Source organism: Schistocerca americana, chromosome X (assembly GCF_021461395.2).
Source record: "Schistocerca americana isolate TAMUIC-IGC-003095 chromosome X, iqSchAmer2.1, whole genome shotgun sequence".
NCBI classification, from domain to species: Eukaryota; Metazoa; Arthropoda; class Insecta; order Orthoptera; family Acrididae; genus Schistocerca; species Schistocerca americana.
Genome location: NC_060130.1, coordinates 824,515,903 through 824,537,313, shown reverse-complemented (window position 1 = coordinate 824,537,313; position 21,411 = coordinate 824,515,903). Strand labels below are relative to the sequence as shown.

General features: G+C 43.7%; 1 protein-coding gene across 1 annotated transcript in view; it reads left to right on the top strand.

Annotated features, from left to right (window-relative positions):
* Positions 1 to 21,411, top strand: part of LOC124555047 (bifunctional arginine demethylase and lysyl-hydroxylase JMJD6) — a 551,390-nt gene that overhangs the window by 273,443 nt on the left and 256,536 nt on the right. The window contains exon 2 of the mRNA XM_047128818.1: positions 8,085 to 8,209. Within this exon, the coding sequence (XP_046984774.1) occupies positions 8,109 to 8,209 (101 nt within the window). The 5' untranslated portion in view covers positions 8,085 to 8,108. The remainder of the gene's footprint in view (positions 1 to 8,084; positions 8,210 to 21,411) is intronic.

Below are 21,411 nucleotides of genomic sequence, written 5' to 3'. Positions count from 1 at the left end.
TGCATACGGGAAAGAGCCGGTGCAGGGGTAATCAGAAACAGCTGTCGATGTTACTCGCGGCCGGCTGGATTCAATAGGAGGCTGAGACAGGCTCGGTTGCGGCGAGACGCATCTGGGGAGAGCGCATCCAATTTCACGCAATTCCGCGCCGCGGACAGGCGCGGTCCTTTGTCCCGCACCCCGCAGCTGCCACCTAACCGACTAATTATCATTTTCTGCCCACTCACGCTCTCCATCAGGACTCCTCATTTCCTCTCTCGTTCGAATCATCTTCCGTGATTTACGGCTGTGGCTGTAAAACCACCGAAAGAATCGGCAGCTGTGGTCACAATTACAGAGAACTTTCTCGAATGACTTCCCAAATTAGGTAAAATCACGATCGGCAGGAATTTGATTACATATAGAATAATATTGATAGCGTAAATATGCATTACGCGGCAAAGTGAACCGAAGGTGTAGCCTGGCAGTAAGATCGTGTTTACACCTGTGAGGGTGGGTAGTAATAGCGCACATTCCAGTAACGGGGCATTCCAGCACGCTATATGTCCACATGCCAGTCGCTGCATATCACACAAATGAAACACTGATCCGCACTTTTGTTTGACTACTCTCCTTGCACATTTATCCGCAGTATAATGCCTGTGAATCTACGTTTCGTCTTCATAACCCACTGGCTGTTTTAATTGGTTTCTCGCAAATATTTAATTCAGTGTGTCTTTCTTTTATATTATGTTGTCTCGTTCGTACACGTGACGACTCGTTTATTGTGGCACCTTTAAAAACCAAATCTCACAGACAGAATAATGTATCTCAAAGTTCCCTTGTTGTTTTGAAGTCCAGTTAGGCGCAACAAAATCTGTGAAGTTTCGCAAGATCGGCATTTCTTTGTATTGTTATTAATGTCACAGAAATTGCTCCGTAACAGAAGATTTATCCGTGTCGTCACTGCGGTATTCATTGTGTGCCCTCCGCTTCTAGATACTAGAGTCCTCCACTACGTTCAGGGTCATTTTCTCCTGCTGTAAGTAGTACACTGTCGATTTACTCAAATTTTAACATCTGACTTGCACGTTATGTCGCTTTTCAGACGGTACTGGCATTCCTCTCTCCTTCTCAATGAAAATAAATTTAATAACTTTAACAGCAAGTCGTCACCGCTGCCAGCAAAGGCGTCTTCCGCGATCCATTTCGAGGCTTCCTCTGCGATGTACCAACGGGCTCTATAGTGGAACCTCCTTTATCCGGACTAGATGGATCCGTAGGTCACCTGGATTACCGAAACTCCAAATATCCAGAAACTCAGAAAAAATTCTAATCACAAACACATACGTAAACTTTATTTTCACGTAAACGCACAAATTCTATATTACTTTCACATAAATTGAGGAGATGACGAAAAAAAGACAGCGATTTTTATACACTGAAATAATGAATAACTTTTGAGCCAAATTTGTGTTTCGTTGATGTCGAACACGACCATGCAGGCATTGCACCAGCTTTAGGTCGGCCGAAGTTGTTCCCTCCTAGTGTCCCAAAAAACCAAATGTTTACCCAACTGTGTTGTTGCCGCTGTATGTATCATAAATGGCTTCATAATGAGCGGAAACTTCATCAGGTAATCAGTCATCACTGTCGTAATGGTTTGCAGATGAATCAATGGCGACAATTTCGTCGTCATAAATTAGCATTTTCAAAGAAAAGCTTTAAATTTCCTTCCGGTTATACTTCAAATCTGACACCGTTGGATTTCCAACACATAATTCAGCGATAATTTTTTCAAAAATTCTCCTTTATTCTTTCTATCCATTTTATCTTTCTGCCGTCCGCCCCCGGTAGCTGAGTGGTAGCCGGCACGGTAGCTCATCGTGTTCGGTCAGAGGGCTTAGCTACCCTCTGTAATAAAAAAAACTGAGAGAACGGATCAACGAACAACCTGAACGGGTGTCATCGGATGTCCGCCACGAACAAATTCAAAGAACAATATATAACAAAATGAGATTTAAAAAAAGTGGTCAGCGCGACGGACTGTTAATCCGAAGGGCCCGGGTTCGATTCCCGGCTGGGTCGGAGATTTTCTCCGCTCAGGGACTGGGTGTTGTGTTGTCCTAATCATCATCATTTCATCCCCATCGACGCGCATGTCGCCGAAGTGGCGTCAACTCGAAAGACCTGCACCAGGCGAACGGTCTACCCGACGGGAGGCCCTAGCCACACGGCATTTATTTTATCTTTCTGCCCATGAACACTACCACGCTGTTTCCCTTTGTTGTCATTTTCCAGTACAATACTGTACAGCTCAATGTTAACTTTTTAACTGATATGTGCCACCATGCACGTATGGCGGCGAGTGAATTTAAATTAATAATTGTCGCCGTTGATTGTTGTCGCTATTACTTCCGAAATATTAAATACCATATAGTTGCTGAATTTAAAAAGGATAATCTAGATGAACCGGAACCACGGATTAATGAGCGCTGCTAAACGAGTTTCGGCCGTACATCGGTGTGGAACTAGTTGCGTGAGCTACTTAGTTCCAGCTAAGATTAGTAATAAGTACTGAAAAACATTTTGCGCAAAATGCTGATCATTGCTAACACCAGCCATTTGCAGACAAAGGTCTCCTCTAGAGTTCTCCGTGTATTTACGTCGCTCCTACTTATTTCCGAATGTCATCCACCAACCTTGCACCAGCTCGTCACCGCGGGCTTTTCTTATCTCTTGGAATCATGCAGAGAACTTCATTGGTCCATATGCCAGCCATTCGCTTGGCCTTATGTCCTTTCATTTCTGTTTCGTTTTCATTACAGTCATAAATAAGTATTACACTGTCATAAATCGAAACTGGCTGTGCGCATTGATGGTAAAGTTTTGGTTTCAGACACTTTGCAAGAGTAGCCTTGAAAACTCCATTTAATTATCAAAACTGCTCTTCTATTTCATTATTTTGCTATTACGTTAGTTTAATCTCTTCAGAATTTATTCTCAGGCCTACATTCAAACTTTCTTTCTTCCATTAGTTGCTCATGTTTCGTCTGCACTATAAATAAACAGAACAACGTGGTCAGTAATCGAAGGTTGTTAAATGTGTTCCATTAACATGCATTTTTCCTTCGCTTTCGCTTTTTAGGCAACTGAGGCTGCTGAGAATCTCTTTGGTAGTTTGCAGTCCCTTTTTTTTATACCATGTTGCATTTCTGGAAACTGTAACACTGACGTATTTATTCAGTTTACGAAAACAGTTTGTATCAATATCTTGTTCCTTATGAGTGGTCAGTACAAGTATTTTTGAAACGGAGTGATAAACTTTCTGAAGATCTATACATCTTAAGCAAAGTGCAAAGTCCTACTCGTTGCTCCGTCGTACAATTTGGTTCACGTCTAGCAAATAGTTCATTGTGCAATACCCACTTCTACAGCCAATTTGTTCCTTTGTTTTATGACAATCTCATGTTTTCCCCATGTTTTTTATTACAGTCGTAAATACGTATTCTTCTCCAATTTGTTCCTGACCAGTTTATTACTTTTCTTGTACGTACTGTGTCCCTGAGCGCCTACCCCCTTCCAACACACACGCACACGCACACGCTTTCTACATTCCCTATTCGGTCGGCAATAATTTTAATGTCATACATACGATACGCGAGGTTTGCCGGGGCTACGAGGGAACGCGCGCTCGTACACGCGCGGATGCACATGTGCGCATACACACACACACACACACACACACACACACACACACTTGTACATTAGGTGTCATGATCAGGACTTCTGCCTTATACGTCTGCAATGACTTTTCAGCTTGAGACTTCTTGTATTCAACGTCGTGAAGAGATAGCTCCTGAGGGCCAATGAGAGGGCTGTCGTCTACACGCAATTGAAATACGTAGGACACGCTAACGGATCCACCCTAACCTCCCTAGAGAGCAAATAAATTTCGTTAATTACTAAATTAATTACGAGAATTTTAAGTTCCTAAATAGTTTAAAACTAGCCATTCTGGAATTTTCCTACTCTGAAATGGGTAACCATAACAGAGTTTATTGTGGCCTAAATTTAATGGGGTGAAAATTTTTGTAATGCATCTACATCGCATTCCTGCAGCTTGCACACTTCAGCCTTTTTATTTCTCTATTTCCAGCTTCTAGACCCAAGAGTATTTTTTCAATAGGTATTAACTACATTTAAATTTTACATTGTGTGATTTCCTAAAAAAAATCATAGAAGTGACCACTACATACGTAACAGGCTCAGCAACATCGAGATTGACCGAATAAATCGACCACTACAGCTTTGATTCTACGGGACACGCAGCAAAAGTGACTGCTTTTAGAAGTAAAACAAAGAGCTCATGACAACAAGAGCACACTTTTGAAAAAAAAAAAAAAACTTTATTTGCAATTTAATAGTCAGTTATTATTTTGTTTAGTCCTGCATTTATTCCCATCCTCGCCTATTGACTTCAGTTCTGTATATTATCTTCTCATAAGCAAAGTAATCTGACTGCCACTTTGAAATCCTCTCACTTCTGCTGTTAGCAAGTCTGTAAATCCTGAATGCTCATTAATCTTTTGGTAAGGATATCACTGACCTTGTTAGTCCGTTGAAACTAAAAATTAGTTTATCGTTTTGTTTTCCAATTACTTTTAAAGTCCCTCTATTATCTAATCTTCGAGATACGTCAGATTTACAGTGGCTCAATGAATACTGTTTCACATCGATACTTCACAAGTGACCGTGCGGTGTGCGGCGGATGTAACATAATGTACCAATGCCCCCCCTTTCCCGTCTCCTAATCCGTTCATTTCCGTCATATGCTCATGCTGACTAGATAACCCGTGATATTACCATACCGACTACACAAGCCCGTGACGATTAGTGCCTATTTACTATTCACTCCATCCCTCTTGGTAAAGGAGCCACAATGAAAAATAATATTCGAGAACTGGTCGAACGACTGTTTCCAATGCACCTGTACCTGTTATAAGCATTTTCACGGCTGAATTTCTGGACGTTCTACCTTAAATCTAAACTTTAATAGTGGCAACTATTTATTTACAGCTCGTACAAAACAGATACGTGTTTCAAAGTTTTACTGACCTTCATAGTAGTCACCAGCATTGTGTATAACCCGTTGCCAGCGATGTGGAAGTCGTAGGATACTCTTAGCAGTGCCAGTTGTGTTGACAGTTCGAGCAGCGTGGTCTATTGCCCAACGAATTTGTAGCAGTTCTGAAGCGAATGCCGTGATGTGTTTCCTTCAGCTTAGAAATCGAGTTTTAGGTCCTGCAGAAAGTGTCATCACTTCTCTCTCTATGCTGTTCATTTTTGGAACACAGCCTACTACCAGCTTAGAGACAGAAGTGATGACACTTTCTGCAGGACCTGACCATCATTTCGCAGAACAATGCTCAAGCATGTGCAGTGCACGCTGTTACTGATTTGTTTGACTGATTGGGGTGCTAAGTGCTATACCACCAACTGCACTCCCCTGACTTAAGCCATCGTGAGTTCAACTCGATTTCTAAACTGAAGGAAACACTTCACGGCATTCGCTTTTGAACTGCTACAAATTCATCGGGCAATAGGCCGCGCCGTTCGAACTGTCACTGTTAAGAGTATCCTATGACTTCCACATCGCTGGCAACGGGTTATGCACAATACTGGTGACTACTTTGAAGGTCAGTAAAACTTTGAAACACGTATCTATTTTGTACGAGCTGTAAACAAATAGTTGCACTATTAAAGTTCCAACCCTCGTAACTAGTGTAAAGATGGGTACCCCGTACAGAAAAATTAAAAAGGGGTTTGGAGAAAAGGGAAGCAGCTGTGTGAATTTCAAAAGCAAAGATGGAAAACCAGTACTAAGCAAAAAGGAAAATCTGAACGGTGTAAGGAGAATATAGAAGGGCTATACAAGCGAAACGTACTTGAAGGTAACATTATTGAAAGAGAAGAGAATGTAGATGAAGACGAGATGGAGATATGATTTTGTGAGAAGAATTCGACAGAGCACTGAAAGACGTAAGACGAAATAAGGCCCTCGGAGTAGATAAAATTCCCTCAGAACTACTAATGTCCTAGGGGAAGCCAGCTACAACAAAACTATTCTATCTGGTATACCGAAGAATGGAAAATCCGGTAGATGCCACCCGCGGGGAAAATCAGTTTGAATTACGGAGAAATGTAGGAACACGCGAAGCAATATTGAACCTACGACTTATCTTAGAAGATAGGTTAAGGAAAGGCAAATCTACGTTTATAACTTTTGTAGATTTTGAGAAAGCTTTTGAAAGTGCCGACTGGAATACTCTCTTTAAAATTCTGAAGGTAGCATGGGTAAAATACAGGGACAGAAAGGCTATTTACAACTTGTACAGAAACCAGACGGCAGTTATAAGAGTCGAGGGTCAAGAAAAGGATGCGGTGGTTGAGAAGGGAATGAGAGTGTTGCAGCTTATCCCGACGCCATTCAATCTGTACGTTGAGCAAGCACTAAAGAAAAAAAAGAAAAATATGGAGAGGAAATTAAAGTTTAGGGAGAATAAATGAAAACTTTGACGTTTGCCGATGACAATTTAATTTTGTGGGAGATGGCGAAGGACTTGAAAGAGCAGTTGAACGAAAAACTGGCTCTGAGCACTATGGGACTTAACTTCTGAGGTCATCAGTCCCCTAGAACTTAGAACTACTTAAACCTAACTAACCTAAGGACATCACACACGTCCATGTGCGAGGCAGGATTCGAACGTTCGACCGTAGCGGTCGCGCGGTTCCTGACTGTAGCGCATAGAACCGCTCGGCCGCTCCGGCCGGCGCAGTTGAACGAAATTGACAGTGTCCTGAAAGGAGGATGTAAGATGAACCCCCAAAAAAGCAAAACAAGAGTAATGGAACGTAGTCGAATTCGATCAGGAGATGCTGAGGGTATTAGATTAGAAAATGAGAAACTAAAAGTAATAGTCGGGCAGTAAAATTTCTGATGATGGCCGAAGCACATACCGACTAAATTCCGTGTCATCCTGAGCCCACAGGTGCCACTGGATGCGGATATGGAGGGGTATGTGGTCAGCACACCGCTCTCCCGGCCGTATGTCAGTTTCCGAGACCTGAGCCGCTACTTCTCAGTCAAGTAGCTCCTCAGTTTGCCTCACAAGGGCTGAGTGCACCCCGCTTGCCAACAGTGCTTGGCAGACCGGATGGTCACCCATCCAAGCGCGCAACTTCAGTGATCTGACGGGAACTGATGTTACCACTGCGGCAAGGCCGTTGGCCGACCGAAGCACATAGCATATAAAATGTAGCCTGGCAGTGGCAAGAAAAACATTTCTGAAGAAGAGAGTTTTATTAACTTCGAATATAACTTAAGTGTTAGAAAGTCTTTTTTGAACGTATTTGCATGGAGTGTAGCCTTGTATGGAAGTGAAACTCGAACGGTAAGTAGTTCAGACAAGAAGAGAATAGAAGCTTTTGAAATGCTGATGATTGGATGGGTAGATACAGAATACAATTGAACAGAAAAGAAATTTTTGGCAGAACTTGACTAAACGAAGGGAACGATTTGATGGGACACATTCTGAGACATCAAGGGACCGTCCAATTTACAATGTGAGGGAAGTGTGGGGGAGGATGGGGGGGTAAAAATTGTAGAGGGAGACGAGGAGCTGAATACAGTAAGCAGGATGAAAAGGATGTAGGTTGTAGTAGTTATTCCGAGATGAAGAAGCTTGTCAGCATTGAGTATCTTCGAAACCAGCATCAAACCATACTTTGGACTGAATAACACAATAAAAACATTGCAGTTATATTATGATGATAGGTATGTGACATGGGGGGTAAGATATTGAGAATTGTTGTGACTAAGAAACCAATGAAGAAAACAGTGTGTAAAACTCACTTCGTCTCTCTGATCGCATCAACTTAAATTGAGCATAGAGAAACCTGACGTGTCCAAAAACCGAATGATACACACACTAGACATAATGAGTAACTAAACAATGAAGTAAATTTGCTTATTTGCAATTATTTGTTTTGACATTTTGAATTATTCACAGATTCACAAAGAGGGTGAATTCCTGTTGTTGCAGTGTACCATCCAAGCACCGGACATCATGACCAAAGTGTTCCGGCCACCAGAGAATTGTTCCATGTGTGTTGGTGTGCACCATGTAGAAAAAGTCGATAACATTTCACCAGCCGTCTTCGAAGAAAAGTGAGTAAATTAAAAATAAATTCTTTTAGTCGTTACTGAATGACCTCTCGCACGTTTATATTTCAAATATGTGAATCTAATTCATACAACTGATTAGTTTGTAACGTGTAAATTTAAGCAACATATCTGCCTATGTTGGTAATGTAATTACTTATGTGAACTTTGATGTACGAGAGTGACATTAACATACATGCAGAGGAGAATTTTATAGATTCATGTTTAAAGTTCGAAATTAAATTACATTACTCGGTTTCCAAGGATCCCACAGCGAGGGGTCTCTTGGGATACTTTTCTACATCTACATCTACATGGATACTCTGCAAATCACATTTAAGTGCCTGGAAGAGGGTTCATCGAATCACCTTCACAATTCTCTAGTATTCCAATCTCGTATAGCGCGCGGAAAGAATCAACACCTATATCTTTCCGTACGATCTCTGATCTCCTTTATTTTATCGTGGTGATCGTTCCGCTCTATGTAGGTCGGTGTCAACAAAATATTTTCGCATTCGGAGGAGAAAGTTGGTGATTGGAATTTCGTGAGAAGATTCCGTTGCAACGAAAAACGCCTTTCTTTTAATGATTTCCAGCCCAAATCCTTTATCATTTCTGTGACACTCTCTCCCACACTTCACTATAATACAAAACATGCTGCCTTTCTTTGAACTTTTTCGATGTACTCCGTCAGTCCTATCTGGTAAGGATCCCACACGACAAGCGTAGTGTAGGCAGTCTCCTTAGTAGGTATGTTACGTTTTGTAATTGTCCTGCCAATAAAACGCAGCCTTTGGTTAGCCTTCCCCACAACATTTTCTATGTGTTCTTTCATATTTAAGTTGTTCGTAATTGTAATACCTAGGTATTTAGTTGAACTTACGGCTTTTAGATTAGACTGATTTATCGTGTAACCGAAGTTTAACGAGTTCCTTTCAGCACTATTGTGGATGATCTCACACTTTTCGTTGTGTTTGGGGTAGTAGGGGGAAGGCATTGACGAGTAGAATGTTCTTTAATTCAGATTTAACCAACATCATGACACAACTCGAACACTATGTCAACCGAAACCATAGTACATTTTTACACTTCACCAAAGAACCATAACTACATCACCCTGAATGTACGCTTCGGCAGTTGCTATAACGTATTGATGTAAATATGGATTGCAATGTCACGTTTTGTTCACGCAAAGAAATACGCGTGAGATGGCACGTGTTAGTAGTAGTCAAATACTGAAAGGAATTTTCTGCTCTCCAGAATTATATATCCGCTTACGAACTCATAGAGATGCTGAATCACTATGCCAAGGTTGAAGAATTTCTGTTTAAAGCTAGCAATATTTATTTGACACGAATTAATAAACAGACATCTGTGCGAGACCGGATCTCATGTTTATCGCAAGCAGTCAGGACAGCAAATCCTGTCCTCCTTCATATCCATCTCTCTGTGGCTGCGACTCCTATGGGAGAACGAGTGGTTGGTTATATGGAAAATAGGAAAAACTGTAAGTGATAAAGAGACAAAATGAAATTTTTTATCGGTTCTGGAAGTCTACTCCTTTGTTCCAATTGGAGACTGCTCGCGATAAATAGGGGCATGGTTCGATTCCCCCTGTAGCGCAGTTGTTAATTTGTTACGACATATTAAAGTCGTAGTTTTTCCATTTTTGCAAAGTCCTGTGTCTGGTATACATCCATTTCCCTATGGGGCGTACCGAGAGAACCCTGTGGGGAAGCGAGATGTGAGTTCTCCATCCATGTCTCAGGCACGAAGTACGGCACTCGCCACGTGAAGTCCCCATTCTTCATCGCCCATCTCTTTAGCGAGTAGCTATGATGGACTATTCTGTCCGAATGTCGTGCCGGAAAACGAACGGATATACCACTGCTTCATATAGCATGTATTAAAGAGTGTGATCCTCAGGGCTTCAAAAGAGTGACATTCTTGCCAATTCACTGTACAGCAGGTAACTACAGTGGTCCTCACAGGTTATAATTATGATGTGGCCTGCGGTTGACGTCATTTGAATTTACATAACTACTATACGGGTAGCCACGATAACGACGCTCAACAGGTGTTGGAGGGTGACCAGTAACTTCGTGTCTTCTGTCGGTGTTACCGTGTTCTATTGTATAGAAAAACCGGAATTCGTTGACTCTTAGATAGCTGTATGAAATAAGTACTGGATGTGGCAGAGGTTCAGTGTTATTTTAAAAATACTTTGAAATATCATGAGATTTTACTAAAAAATCCATAAAAATTATTCTCCACATATTTATAATGTGAATTAATTTTTCCAAAGACAGTATCGAAATTATCAAGCATAAGACTACGAAAGTTTTACTTCATACAGAGCACCTATAAAGAATCTGAGGGATCATCTTGAAAAGCTCTCCTACCGATGTTACTGATATGCAGCAATTTCAAAAATGTGCTCTTCGTGTCTATTCGTAGATGTTGGTGATCATTCTTGTTACCCATCTGTATCTGTTGAGTGCAGTTGACTGTAACGGGAGTGTGGATAGTGTGGCATCATGTTTGTGTTGAGTGGTGACGAGTGAAGCATGAGGGTGAAACGCAGTGGCGGCTCATAGCCTACTAATCTCGTATAAAACTAAGGGTTCGTCCTCATCCGACGGACTGTTCATCAGAAACAGTTTTCGCTGCCCTCGCGTCTTGAGACACTCCGAAGAGGCTAAGAATTTAATCCAAAACATTCGCGAAAAACAGTGTGTGGCAGTCAGTCCCTGCTGCTCTATGACAGCTAATCGAACTTCAAACACAATTAAATTTACTAAAATTAACTTTACTGCCATTCAGTCGATTATCCGTTGCTCTTTCCACCTACACTCGCCCCCCCCCTCCCCCCACTCTGTCGCCCCCCCACCCCTCCAACGAAGAGGATCACAACTCTTGTGAGTACGTGCGTGGCGAGTATAAAGCTCCAAGCCATTGCAGTACTTCTACCTCCCTTGTGCTACAATTTTACTGCCGGGCTATATCTTCTCTCCAACTTATTCTCTAGGACACATCCCCTTCTGACGAACTAGCTCGCTCGTAGAACGTCAATTCTGGCTTTAACCACTTCGTTCCCTTATTTTACACCATATCCTTTAGTTAATTTATGTGCCGTCCTCACATCTGAGTTTCACATCCACTCTTTTCAAAAATTTTGCGGGCTGTAAGCGTATGGTCGCCCACTACCAAGCTTGGTAGTCAGTCATGATGCGAGTCGTCACGTGTCAAGGCGGTGGTAGCCCCCTGACCAGGCAGGGATCACAGTGTTGATGCCTGAGCTGTTATATCGTCGCGCTTGCCGAGGAGTAGGTGCTTGTCTGTCCAGGGTGGCACTTGGAGCACTGATCTTCGTGGCAGGTGGCCTCTGCTCTAACTGTGTGCTGTCCATTGGGAGAGCCCTCGTTTGGAATAGGCGGCATCATGGTGGTTATTTGGAGTCAGGAAACGACCAAAGTTATCAGCCGGTGGCCACGAGGCCCCAGCAGTCTCCTCACACAGACCGCCGTTTAGTAGGAAGGAGGGAAGGAAGGAAGCGTTTAACATTCTGTCGCAATTTAGTATCCATTGTTGTGACCCTAGGAACTTTCCTTCCTTGGCTACACGATGAGAGGAAAGCAAAGCAACATGCGGAGAGTTATTCCCACAGTTCTTGGTTTGGACCCAAACAGGTGGAAGGTCCTTTCTCTCTACTAAACCAACGTTTGTGGATAACATTGAAAACATATTTGGCGAACTGTCTACATTTGGAAAGTTACGAAGTGGTTCCATCTGAATTCAGACAGCAAATTGTACCCAGCTCTGGGTGTTACTCTCTTGATGAAAGCCTGGCGATGTACCTGTTAGCGTTACACACAACAACCATGGAAAAAATATGATCGTTTGTATCCAGCCCCAACGACATCGATCTTTGCCGCTACTGTGGCCAGTATAAGACGTCGTGGTCTCCTGACCTTCATTGCTTACATATTCTGCCCTCACAATCATATTCCGCACATCAAGACGCTTCATTCGAACCCAAACTCGATAAGATAAAGTCAATGTTGTATGGATTCACGTAAACAATATGGAAATTACAAGTAAATCGCAAGTGCGCACCGAGGTTGAAATACTCGAGGCTGGCGTACACACACACACATTCAAGACACAAAGGTCACAAAAGCTTTTAGTTCGGGAGAGGCAAACCGCACACCAGGAGGCCAGTCCCTTCAGAGCACGAGTCAACCTACCTACGTCGGCCGGCGACCACCCGTAGAGCAGACAGCATTTGCCCGAGTGAAAGGGAGAACGACCCCGTGTTCGGCTTAAAAGCAAATTCCGCTACATTGTGTGGGAGCCCCCAGCCTAAACATTCTTCACAAACATAGCACACAGTTTCAGAGGTTTTCACAGGGAGACAGCAAACGCCAATCACCGATGCTACAGATTTCCGGATTGGTCGCCTTAAACGAAACGTCATTCTCCAGTCTTAGAAGAGCAATGCTGATTGGCAGACGACATTTCTGACGCCCTGAGCTGAAGGAGTAATGGAAGAGGCTGAAAGATATACCCCTACACGTCTGGCGTGGAGAGGGGCCGTTCCGTTGTCGCTCTTGGAGCGAGAACACGTAACGAGAGCGTGCGCGCTCGTACGTGTACTCGAAGAGCGAGGAACAAGTCTCTTCTCAGTGCTTCACTGGGAGAGCACCTCTGTCGAGAGCGAATCGGAGTGCGATTCCATATTGAATCCTTGCAATTAAGCGTTGTTCACTGTGTTGGCCGCCACACTTATTGTGCGGTGTGAACGGACAGAGTTAAACACCTGCGAGTGAATTTTTGAGTGGCATCGCGGTGTACTGGTATCTGACCGGTGTACCACGCCAATAGTTAGACTAGGGGCGAATAGGAGTCCTTGACTTCATCAAGGTGTAGGGAGAGTTTGATTGGCGAAGATCAATCCAGATAGAATGAGAGTTATCTTATTGATCAGCAGCGAGCGGTGCAGACAGCAGTCATCACAGCTTACGATATTGTGCGCTACAGCTCTTGCTAGCCCCATATTTCCTCCACAACAGTACACTTCACTGCATTTCACATGCGACAGCCTCGACCGTAACTAGCAACATTCTAACGGACAATTATTCAAGTTGAGTAGGCGCGGCTCTCAGCCATTCTGCCAAGTCAATAACAATCTTAAACTCTGTATAGAAATTTCATTAGCGAATCCTATCCTTAAGAAGTAATTTCACATTCCAAAAAGAACCCGGCAATAACTTGTTCAGTTCATAAGTAAATGTGCCATTATGATATCTCAGAATATAAAAATAATAATTTTCGTTAGTTTCATGTTTTTCTTACACTAACTACCACGACTCCAGTACCCAAGTATCCCACTAGTTACATAAGAAATTTTGTGAATTTTTGTGTCATTTCCTTACAGTGGACCACTCCAGAAGATATTTATTGCTGAAAGTTTTTCAGGCATTTCCCTTTAGAATGTTAGAAGCGTCTGTCTGACTTCTGTAGTAGTGAGGGGGTGGAAATTGCATCTTGCAGGAGCCACAGGGTAAAGGGTACTTCTCAGATTAATCTGTTGCGCAGAATGACAGAATGGCACCCACACGCTCACACCAGGTTGTCAGCGGTACTTGGTGTATTTACTCTCTTGACGTCGACATATGATAGTTGTGCAAATAAACGTAACCATGGCAAGTATAGGCCCTCCACTGTCGTGGGTGCTGAGACACCATCTTTGGGAAGCACTTACCGCTCTCGGCTAGAGAAGCAGGTGCCTCCTCCAGCGTCTGCCAGTTGACAGTGCTCCCTCTCTCTGAAAATCCACAGATCAAAGGCGCAAGACAAGTCAGTGGCTGAAGGAGCCATGGATTTTGGGTCTCAGAGCTGCCCACACTTCCTCCGTTCCTACACCCACAACAGATCAGTCCAAACAATAATTTCGGCCACCAAAAGTTGTGAAAGAGAGGAAGAAGAAGAAATCTCGGCAGGAAACTGCTCCATTGATCCCAGTGGTGCCGGATCCCCCCACTCGGTCGGAGTCTGAGCCAATGTTCGTTGATATTGTTCCACACCCACTGGTGACAGTGTTCCTGTCCATCTGGCTGCTTCACACCTAACCAGGGCACCCTCAATATGCACCCCAATGCCACTGTAATGGATATTACTATCATGTTCTGGAACTACAGCAACTAATCTCCTCTTGTTCTGCGATCTGACTTCCTCTCCAAGAAACACTTCGCTGATCACCATTACCCAGCTGTTCGAGGTTACTGTGCATTCTGTCCGAACATTACTGGCCCTGAGAGCAGCGGGAGAGGTCTGTACATTGGTTCACACTGATGTCTTCAGTGAGTGGATTCCCCTCCATACTACGTTGGAAGCGTAAGAGTGCAGACGACCCCAGCGATCACAATTTGTAACGTTTATTTTCTTCCAGGCAGGACACTTAGTTATCCACTACATTAATCCAACAACTCCAACCCCCCTCCTCGTTTTCCTTTACTTGGGGATTTCAGTTTGTACCACCCCTTTAGGAAAGTGCACATCATCTAGCAGGGACCTTTTGACTGACAAGCTTCTTTCTGCTCTTGATTTTTGTCTTCTCAATAGCGGTGCTCCTCCCCATTTCAGTGACAAACGTGACATCTTTTCGGCTATCGACCTTGTGATCTCTTCTTCCAGTCTCGTGACTCACAACAGAGGTCACTACATGACGATCATGATCACAGTGACCACATTCTGGTGGTTCTACGATTTCCTTGTCACCGCCCAAAAAGGCCAAGTTCCATACTGGGGTCTTCACAGATTCAACTAACAGTTGTATACCTCTGTTGTCACCTTCATTCCCTTCCGCCCTAACTGACTGCATCAACCAGGTTTGTATCTACATAGTTGTGGGGAAAAGCTCTGAACCGATCACCTGTGCCATATTCTGCTTTCTACAGGCCCATCTGCAGCCAGCTGGGGCCATGTTGGACCAAAGACATTGCAATTGCTGCTCAGGTTCGTCGAATGGTCCTGCAATGTCTCAAATGACATCCCTCACAGGCGATATTTCTCACTTTTAAGCTTCTTCGTGCTAAGGCTTGCTACCTAGCCAAACACAGTAAGAATGAATGGTGGGGGCGCTACAACCCCTCTTTGGGAATTTATGCCTCTTCATCCTCGTTGTGGGCCAAGCTCCATAGTCCTCTGAGGCGCTTAAGATCAGCAATTGATCTGGATCTGTCCTTGAGCGATATTTGTACCTATGCATTGGTTCTTGCCGTACATCTTGCGACCCACTTCTGATTAATCTCAACAACGTGCTCTGCAAAATGCTTAAAAGGATGGTAGCCAAACACTTATTCTGGGACCTCGAATCATGGGACATTTTGTGCATTAGTGTGGCATCCATCAGAGACGATCCCCATCAGAGTATTTGGCTCAGACAGAAACAGCAATCCAACGTCAATTTTTTACTGCAATCTTTTTTGACTTGCATAAGCCATACGGCATTGCTTGGCGTCATTATATTTTACTAACTCTCCACTGCCGGGGCTTTTGAGGCTCTGTACCAATTTTTATTCATCAGTTTTCATCCCACTAGCTTTTCTATGTTAGAAGATAGAAGAAAGATCAGAGTATAACGTCCCATCGATAATTAGTTCATAAAAGAAAACTCGGATTGTTTTAAGGACAGGTAAGGAAACCGTTCATGCCCTTTCAAAGGAACCATTCCAGGATTTGCCTAGAGCGATTGAGGGAAATCACAGGAAACCTAAATGTGAATGTTGGACACGTATTTGAACCGTTATCCTCCTGAATATGAGTTAAATGTGATAACCACAGCGCTGCCTCGCTCGGTTTTCGGATTAAATAGGTACCTTCCTCAGCTCATCACAACTCCAAGAAAACGGCGTCTCACAGGGCTCTGTGCTGAGTGTTACACTCTTCTCATCGCCATCAATGGGCTAGTGACCTCCGTTGGGCCATTGGTCGCCCTCACACTATGTGTCGAAGACTTCTGCATTTGCCATAGCTCTCACTCTGTAGCCTTAGTCAAATGCCTGCTCCAAGGTGTCATAAACTTTGTTGCACAGTCCCGATTTTTTCCACTCCTCTTTGACAAATGGCTGCAATTGCTGCCTCATATTTGTCAACTAAAAAGTAGTTGTCTGTAAAAACTTGACACTCTTTGGTCCATAGCCGAAACCTTTTGGGATCTTTTTGGATCACACTAATCTTCATATTAACTGGTGCAGGTATCATTGTTGGATCCAGTCCATCATCGTGGAATAAGACTGACAACAGACACCTTCCAGATTAATCCTGTAGACAGTCTCCTTTTCCAAGGCAGGGATCTTCTCTACTTAGTTCCAATGATACCAAATCTTGCTCATATATACGATGGCCATCTGACAGTTCCTAATCATCCAACTTACCAAATTCTTTTTGGATAGAATGAGATCGATGTCTTGATGCCTGCCCTTAGGTGGGATTACCATCTGGAATGTGCTTTGGATGCTTCTGCCAATACCTCTGTCTAACCTCTTTAGAATGTGCTCCCTATGTTTCCCTGTGCACTGTCCCGTAGTTAGTTGCCAGACCATGAATTAAATTTACCACAAGGTCCTGCAGTTTCAGTTACCTCCAAGACTATTCAGTGTCTGTTCCTCTCTGTTCTTCAGGAGTATCAGGATGCTCCCACCATTTACACTGATGCTTCTAACACCATGGATAGGATAGGATATGCTTTTACATCTCCTGCCAGTCAGCTGACAGCCATTAACTGAGCCCTGTGTCTTATTAAACAGACCTCCCTAGACCATGTTTTATTTTATAGTGTTTCAATGAGCACTCATTAGGTTATTGATTGATGGTACTCGCCACCCTCTGACATCCGCTATTCATAATCTTGATGACTTCATCGTCGTTCTGCCTGCTCAGTTTTCTTTCTCTGGGTCCAAAGTCATGTGGGAATCCTAGGGAATGAACTGGCCAGCCGTCTGGCTAGAGAAGGAAATACACACCCAACATTCGTTTTGATCTGGATTCTTTGCCTCAAAACTGGCGGACAACTCATAGACTGTTTAACTGGTTTCCCATTTTCGCAAATATAACGCCTTAAACTACTTTCAGGAGAGAGTAGTGTAGTTGGATTTGGGGAATCTTCTGCCGCATGCTGTGTCTGAGGGACCCTCAAAACTACTTCCTTTGCCAGCTGCTTAAGCCATCCCTCTGTTATTATGGGCCGGCCGAAGTGGCCGTGCGGTTAAAGGCGCTGCAGTCTGGAACCGCAAGACCGCTACGGTCGCAGGTTCGAATCCTGCCTCGGGCATGGATGTTTGTCATGCCCTTAGGTTAGTTAGGTTTAACTAGTTCTAAGTTCTAGGGGACTAATGACCTCAGCAGTTGAGTCCCATAGTGCTCAGAGCCATTTGAACCATTTTTTTGTTATTCTGGTTGTGCTTAGATGTGGTTAGCCCCTTTTCCTGCCACACCTTATTTTCCGTTTTAGGGGTAGCACTCTGGTGACTAATGGGGTGATATTCCCTTGTTTACTGCTTTGACTATAACGGGTTGGCGTGGGGGGGGGGGGGGGATGACTGTGGGAGGAACGGCCCTGTAGCATGCAGAGCCCTGGGGGACGATCAACTCGCCTGATCCACCTGCTGACATGACTATCACTCTAACCTCACTTTATTATTGCAGATTTTCTGGCCACAGAGAGGATCTGCTGAGACGTATGTACCGGCTTCGCCATATGCTTTTACTTCTCCTTTATTTCTCAAATTTGGCATCAACATTGCTTTCAGTGCCTCAGTGTTATCATCCCTACAAACTTTCAAGATCCGAGCAAATTTCTCGCGAACGCCTGCCCGAGGTTCCCTGCATCTCGGCCTGTCAGGACAGAGTATCGTGGCTTGGCCTCCGACCCCGCACCCTAGATGGCGTTTGCTTTCTATAGAGGGGCGACAGTCTGTCATCCACGACGTATTTGCGTGTAACTCAAACTTTCACGCAGTCAGTGACAATGGATTTCCAAGTAATTGTTTGGTTGCCAAAAGTTAATAATTCTAATTTTTGGAACAGTGATGTCACCATGTGCACTAAATTGCTCAATTTCAAATGATAATATACAATGCCAAGAGGTTCAATGCCGACAGGCAATTTACAGACTCAAGAAAGTCTGGAACCACATACACGCGTACATAAAGAGAAAAACCTAACTACTAAGCTACAGAAAAGGAGAAGGTACCCCAGTAGTCAGATTATTTGAAATAGTAGCAATTAAGGTACGAGTAATGCTTTTAGGTACCAACAGAGTTTTATTTAGCTTAAACTGGTTTATAGAAACCGGAATTCGTCAGATTTAAAGTCAACTCCGAAGTGGGCACTAATATTTTTCTTCCATTCTGATGGAGATTACTCAGTGCTTAGGGATCTTGACCCAGCGTTACGCTCACCGGCAGCGACTACTTCATTCTGCATCCCCACGAATTCCGTAGCTTTCGGCGTCTGCTTAGTCTACACGCTGGGAAGGTGCTTCAAAATTGATTCTGGAGGCAGATAACCTAGTTGAATAGATGAGGGTGGATCAGGAGTGCTGTTTAATCATTCAAAACTGCAGTCTGTGTCCAATCAACGGAAGTATTACCCCATTTGCAACGACCACTGTGGGTACCGAAAACAATACCTATTGGGCAGGTGTCGAAGAGAAGTGTGGGCGATTTTCACCGAGTTCTTATGCTTATTACAGGCTTCGTGCTACAGCCACGAATTACGGTGGTAATCCCAAAAGTAAGGTCTCCTATTTTTTTATAAGTACATAGACCTGTTTATTTCTACAATGGTTTACATCAGTTTACAGCTTGAACATTTAGCTATTTTTCGAAATAATCACCATTTCTGTCGATGCATTTTTGTAGACACTGTGGCAGTTTTTGTATGTCCATGTCATACCAGCTCGCCGCCATGCTGTTCAGAAAGTTATGAACCTCTTCTTTTACCTCGTCGTCGGAGCTGAATCGCTTTTAACGTAGGGAACAGATGATAGTCACTGGGCGCCCAGTCAGGACTATAGGGTGGGTAGGTGATTATGTTCCACTGAAACTGTTGCAGGAAAGCAACGGTTTGCCGAGCGATGTGTGGATGATCGCGTACCCCTCAAGGAGAGTGTGTACGCCCTTGCTCAACATTCCTCTTCTCCGGTTCTGAATTGCCCGTTTGAGTTTTTTCAGAGTCTCACAGTACCTGTCAGCGTTAATTGTGTTCCCAGTGGGCATAACGTCGACCAACAATACCCCTTTCCGATCCCAAAAAACGGTTGTCATGACCTTACCGGCAGACTGCGTTTGTTTGAATTTACGCGGCTTTGGCGAAGAAGGATGCCGCCATTGGCGTGATTGTTGCTTGCCTCAGGTGTAAAGTGGTATGCCCAGGTTTCGTCACCCGTGACAATTGAGTCCAGAAAGTTGTCCTGTTCGGCTGCAAGGTGGTGAAGTATCAACTCGTTACCGCATGTGCTGCTCAGTCAGCATGCGTGGCACCCATCTTGCGCACACCTTCCGGTAGTTCAATGTTTCCGTTAAAATTCTGTGAGCGGTGCTTCGGGAAACCTCAGAACCAACGTGCAGAGATCATCCAGGGTGATCGGGCGATCTTCACGCATGCTTTGCTCAACCTCCAACACTCTCTCCTCAGAAAATGACAGTCTCCCGCTCCTTTGTTCGTTGTGAATTTCGGTCCGACCAGCTGCAAACTCTCTACACCACTTACAAACATTTTTGACATCCATGCACGACTCACCATACAGTTCCGTTAATTGGCGATGGATTTCAATCGGCGCAGTGCCCTTTGCGTTCAAAAACCGGATAACTGCGCACAATTCGCACTTGGCGGTAACATCCAACGGGAGCTCCATTCTCAACGACTGCCAAGCCGAGACTGAGCGCTTCACAGCGGCGTGCGCATGTTTACACACAGCGCGTGAAGCACTCTTCATAACAGTGTGACCAACTGCCACACAGAGTTCTGTACCTATAAAAAAAATAGAAGACCTTACTTTTGGGATTACCCTCGTAGTTCACAGATTTACGTACCAAACTCGTAAACTCTTTCTGCGAATATTCCATAGTACGTATGAACACGGAATGTGTTTTTGAAGGTGCGCACTCATGCTCAAATCAAGAAATGTAGCCCGCTTTTAACTGCAAAAAAGAAAAAGTTGAATACGACGCGGACTCCCGCTACGAGACGTCCGGACTCCCCCCTTAGCTTCCCCACCTCTGCCGTCGCACTGTCCGTCGCTTTGCCTGCCTCACTACGACAAAGATAGCTCTTGTCTGTACCATTAATATTCCTCGTCTGGCACCCACACCTCTTTTCTCAAACGGATTTATTCTCGTATCTTGTATCCTTTCTTACGTGCATATAATTTACAACTTTTATCCATTATGGAGGTGACTGGTTGCAGTAATTTCTGGAAACATATATAATTTACATATCGGCACTATCTCTTTCTAATTTAATTCATAGGTTATTTAGTTTCGTTCCATCTTAATATCTGAGACATTTTTACTTTAAACCTTGAAATCAGCATCTTGTTTCTCTCCTCCTGTCAGCGCACTCCCAGAAAAATTTCCTTATTTGGTCATCCTACAGACGACACAGCGTAGCTTTGGCTTATGCGTTACAACACTGCCTTACACTTTGCCACCAAAATTAAATGCGAACTTTATTTTTCACTGAGTGAAGCATAATCGTTAAAAGTGATGATCAGGTATTTTCACGTCATCATCTCTTCTCCCATTGTCCACCAAATGCCGATGGTGGAAATTTGAATCGGCTACTTCCAAGAAACGTACTACCGACCGTTAATAAATTCTGAGCATGCACTATCATTTATAAGTCCAGACAAATGGAACTTAGTGTGACAGCAGTTCAAACTCGGATCTCCTGCTTACTGTGAACAGTGACTTTCAGCATTTCGGTCAGTACAGCACGCTTCCAGGACCGAATAAACATTCAGTGACACTGTTTCGAACACTGCGATGAGAGATTCTCCCGATGGGTATGTGGGAATATCACCACCATTAAAATGGATATGACGCCATACTCTATGCCCTAGTTGTGTAAAGCGACTACAGATATGCAGGAATTTCTTCTTCGAATTCCAGTGTAGCACATATTTTCATTTTTCATGGTATATC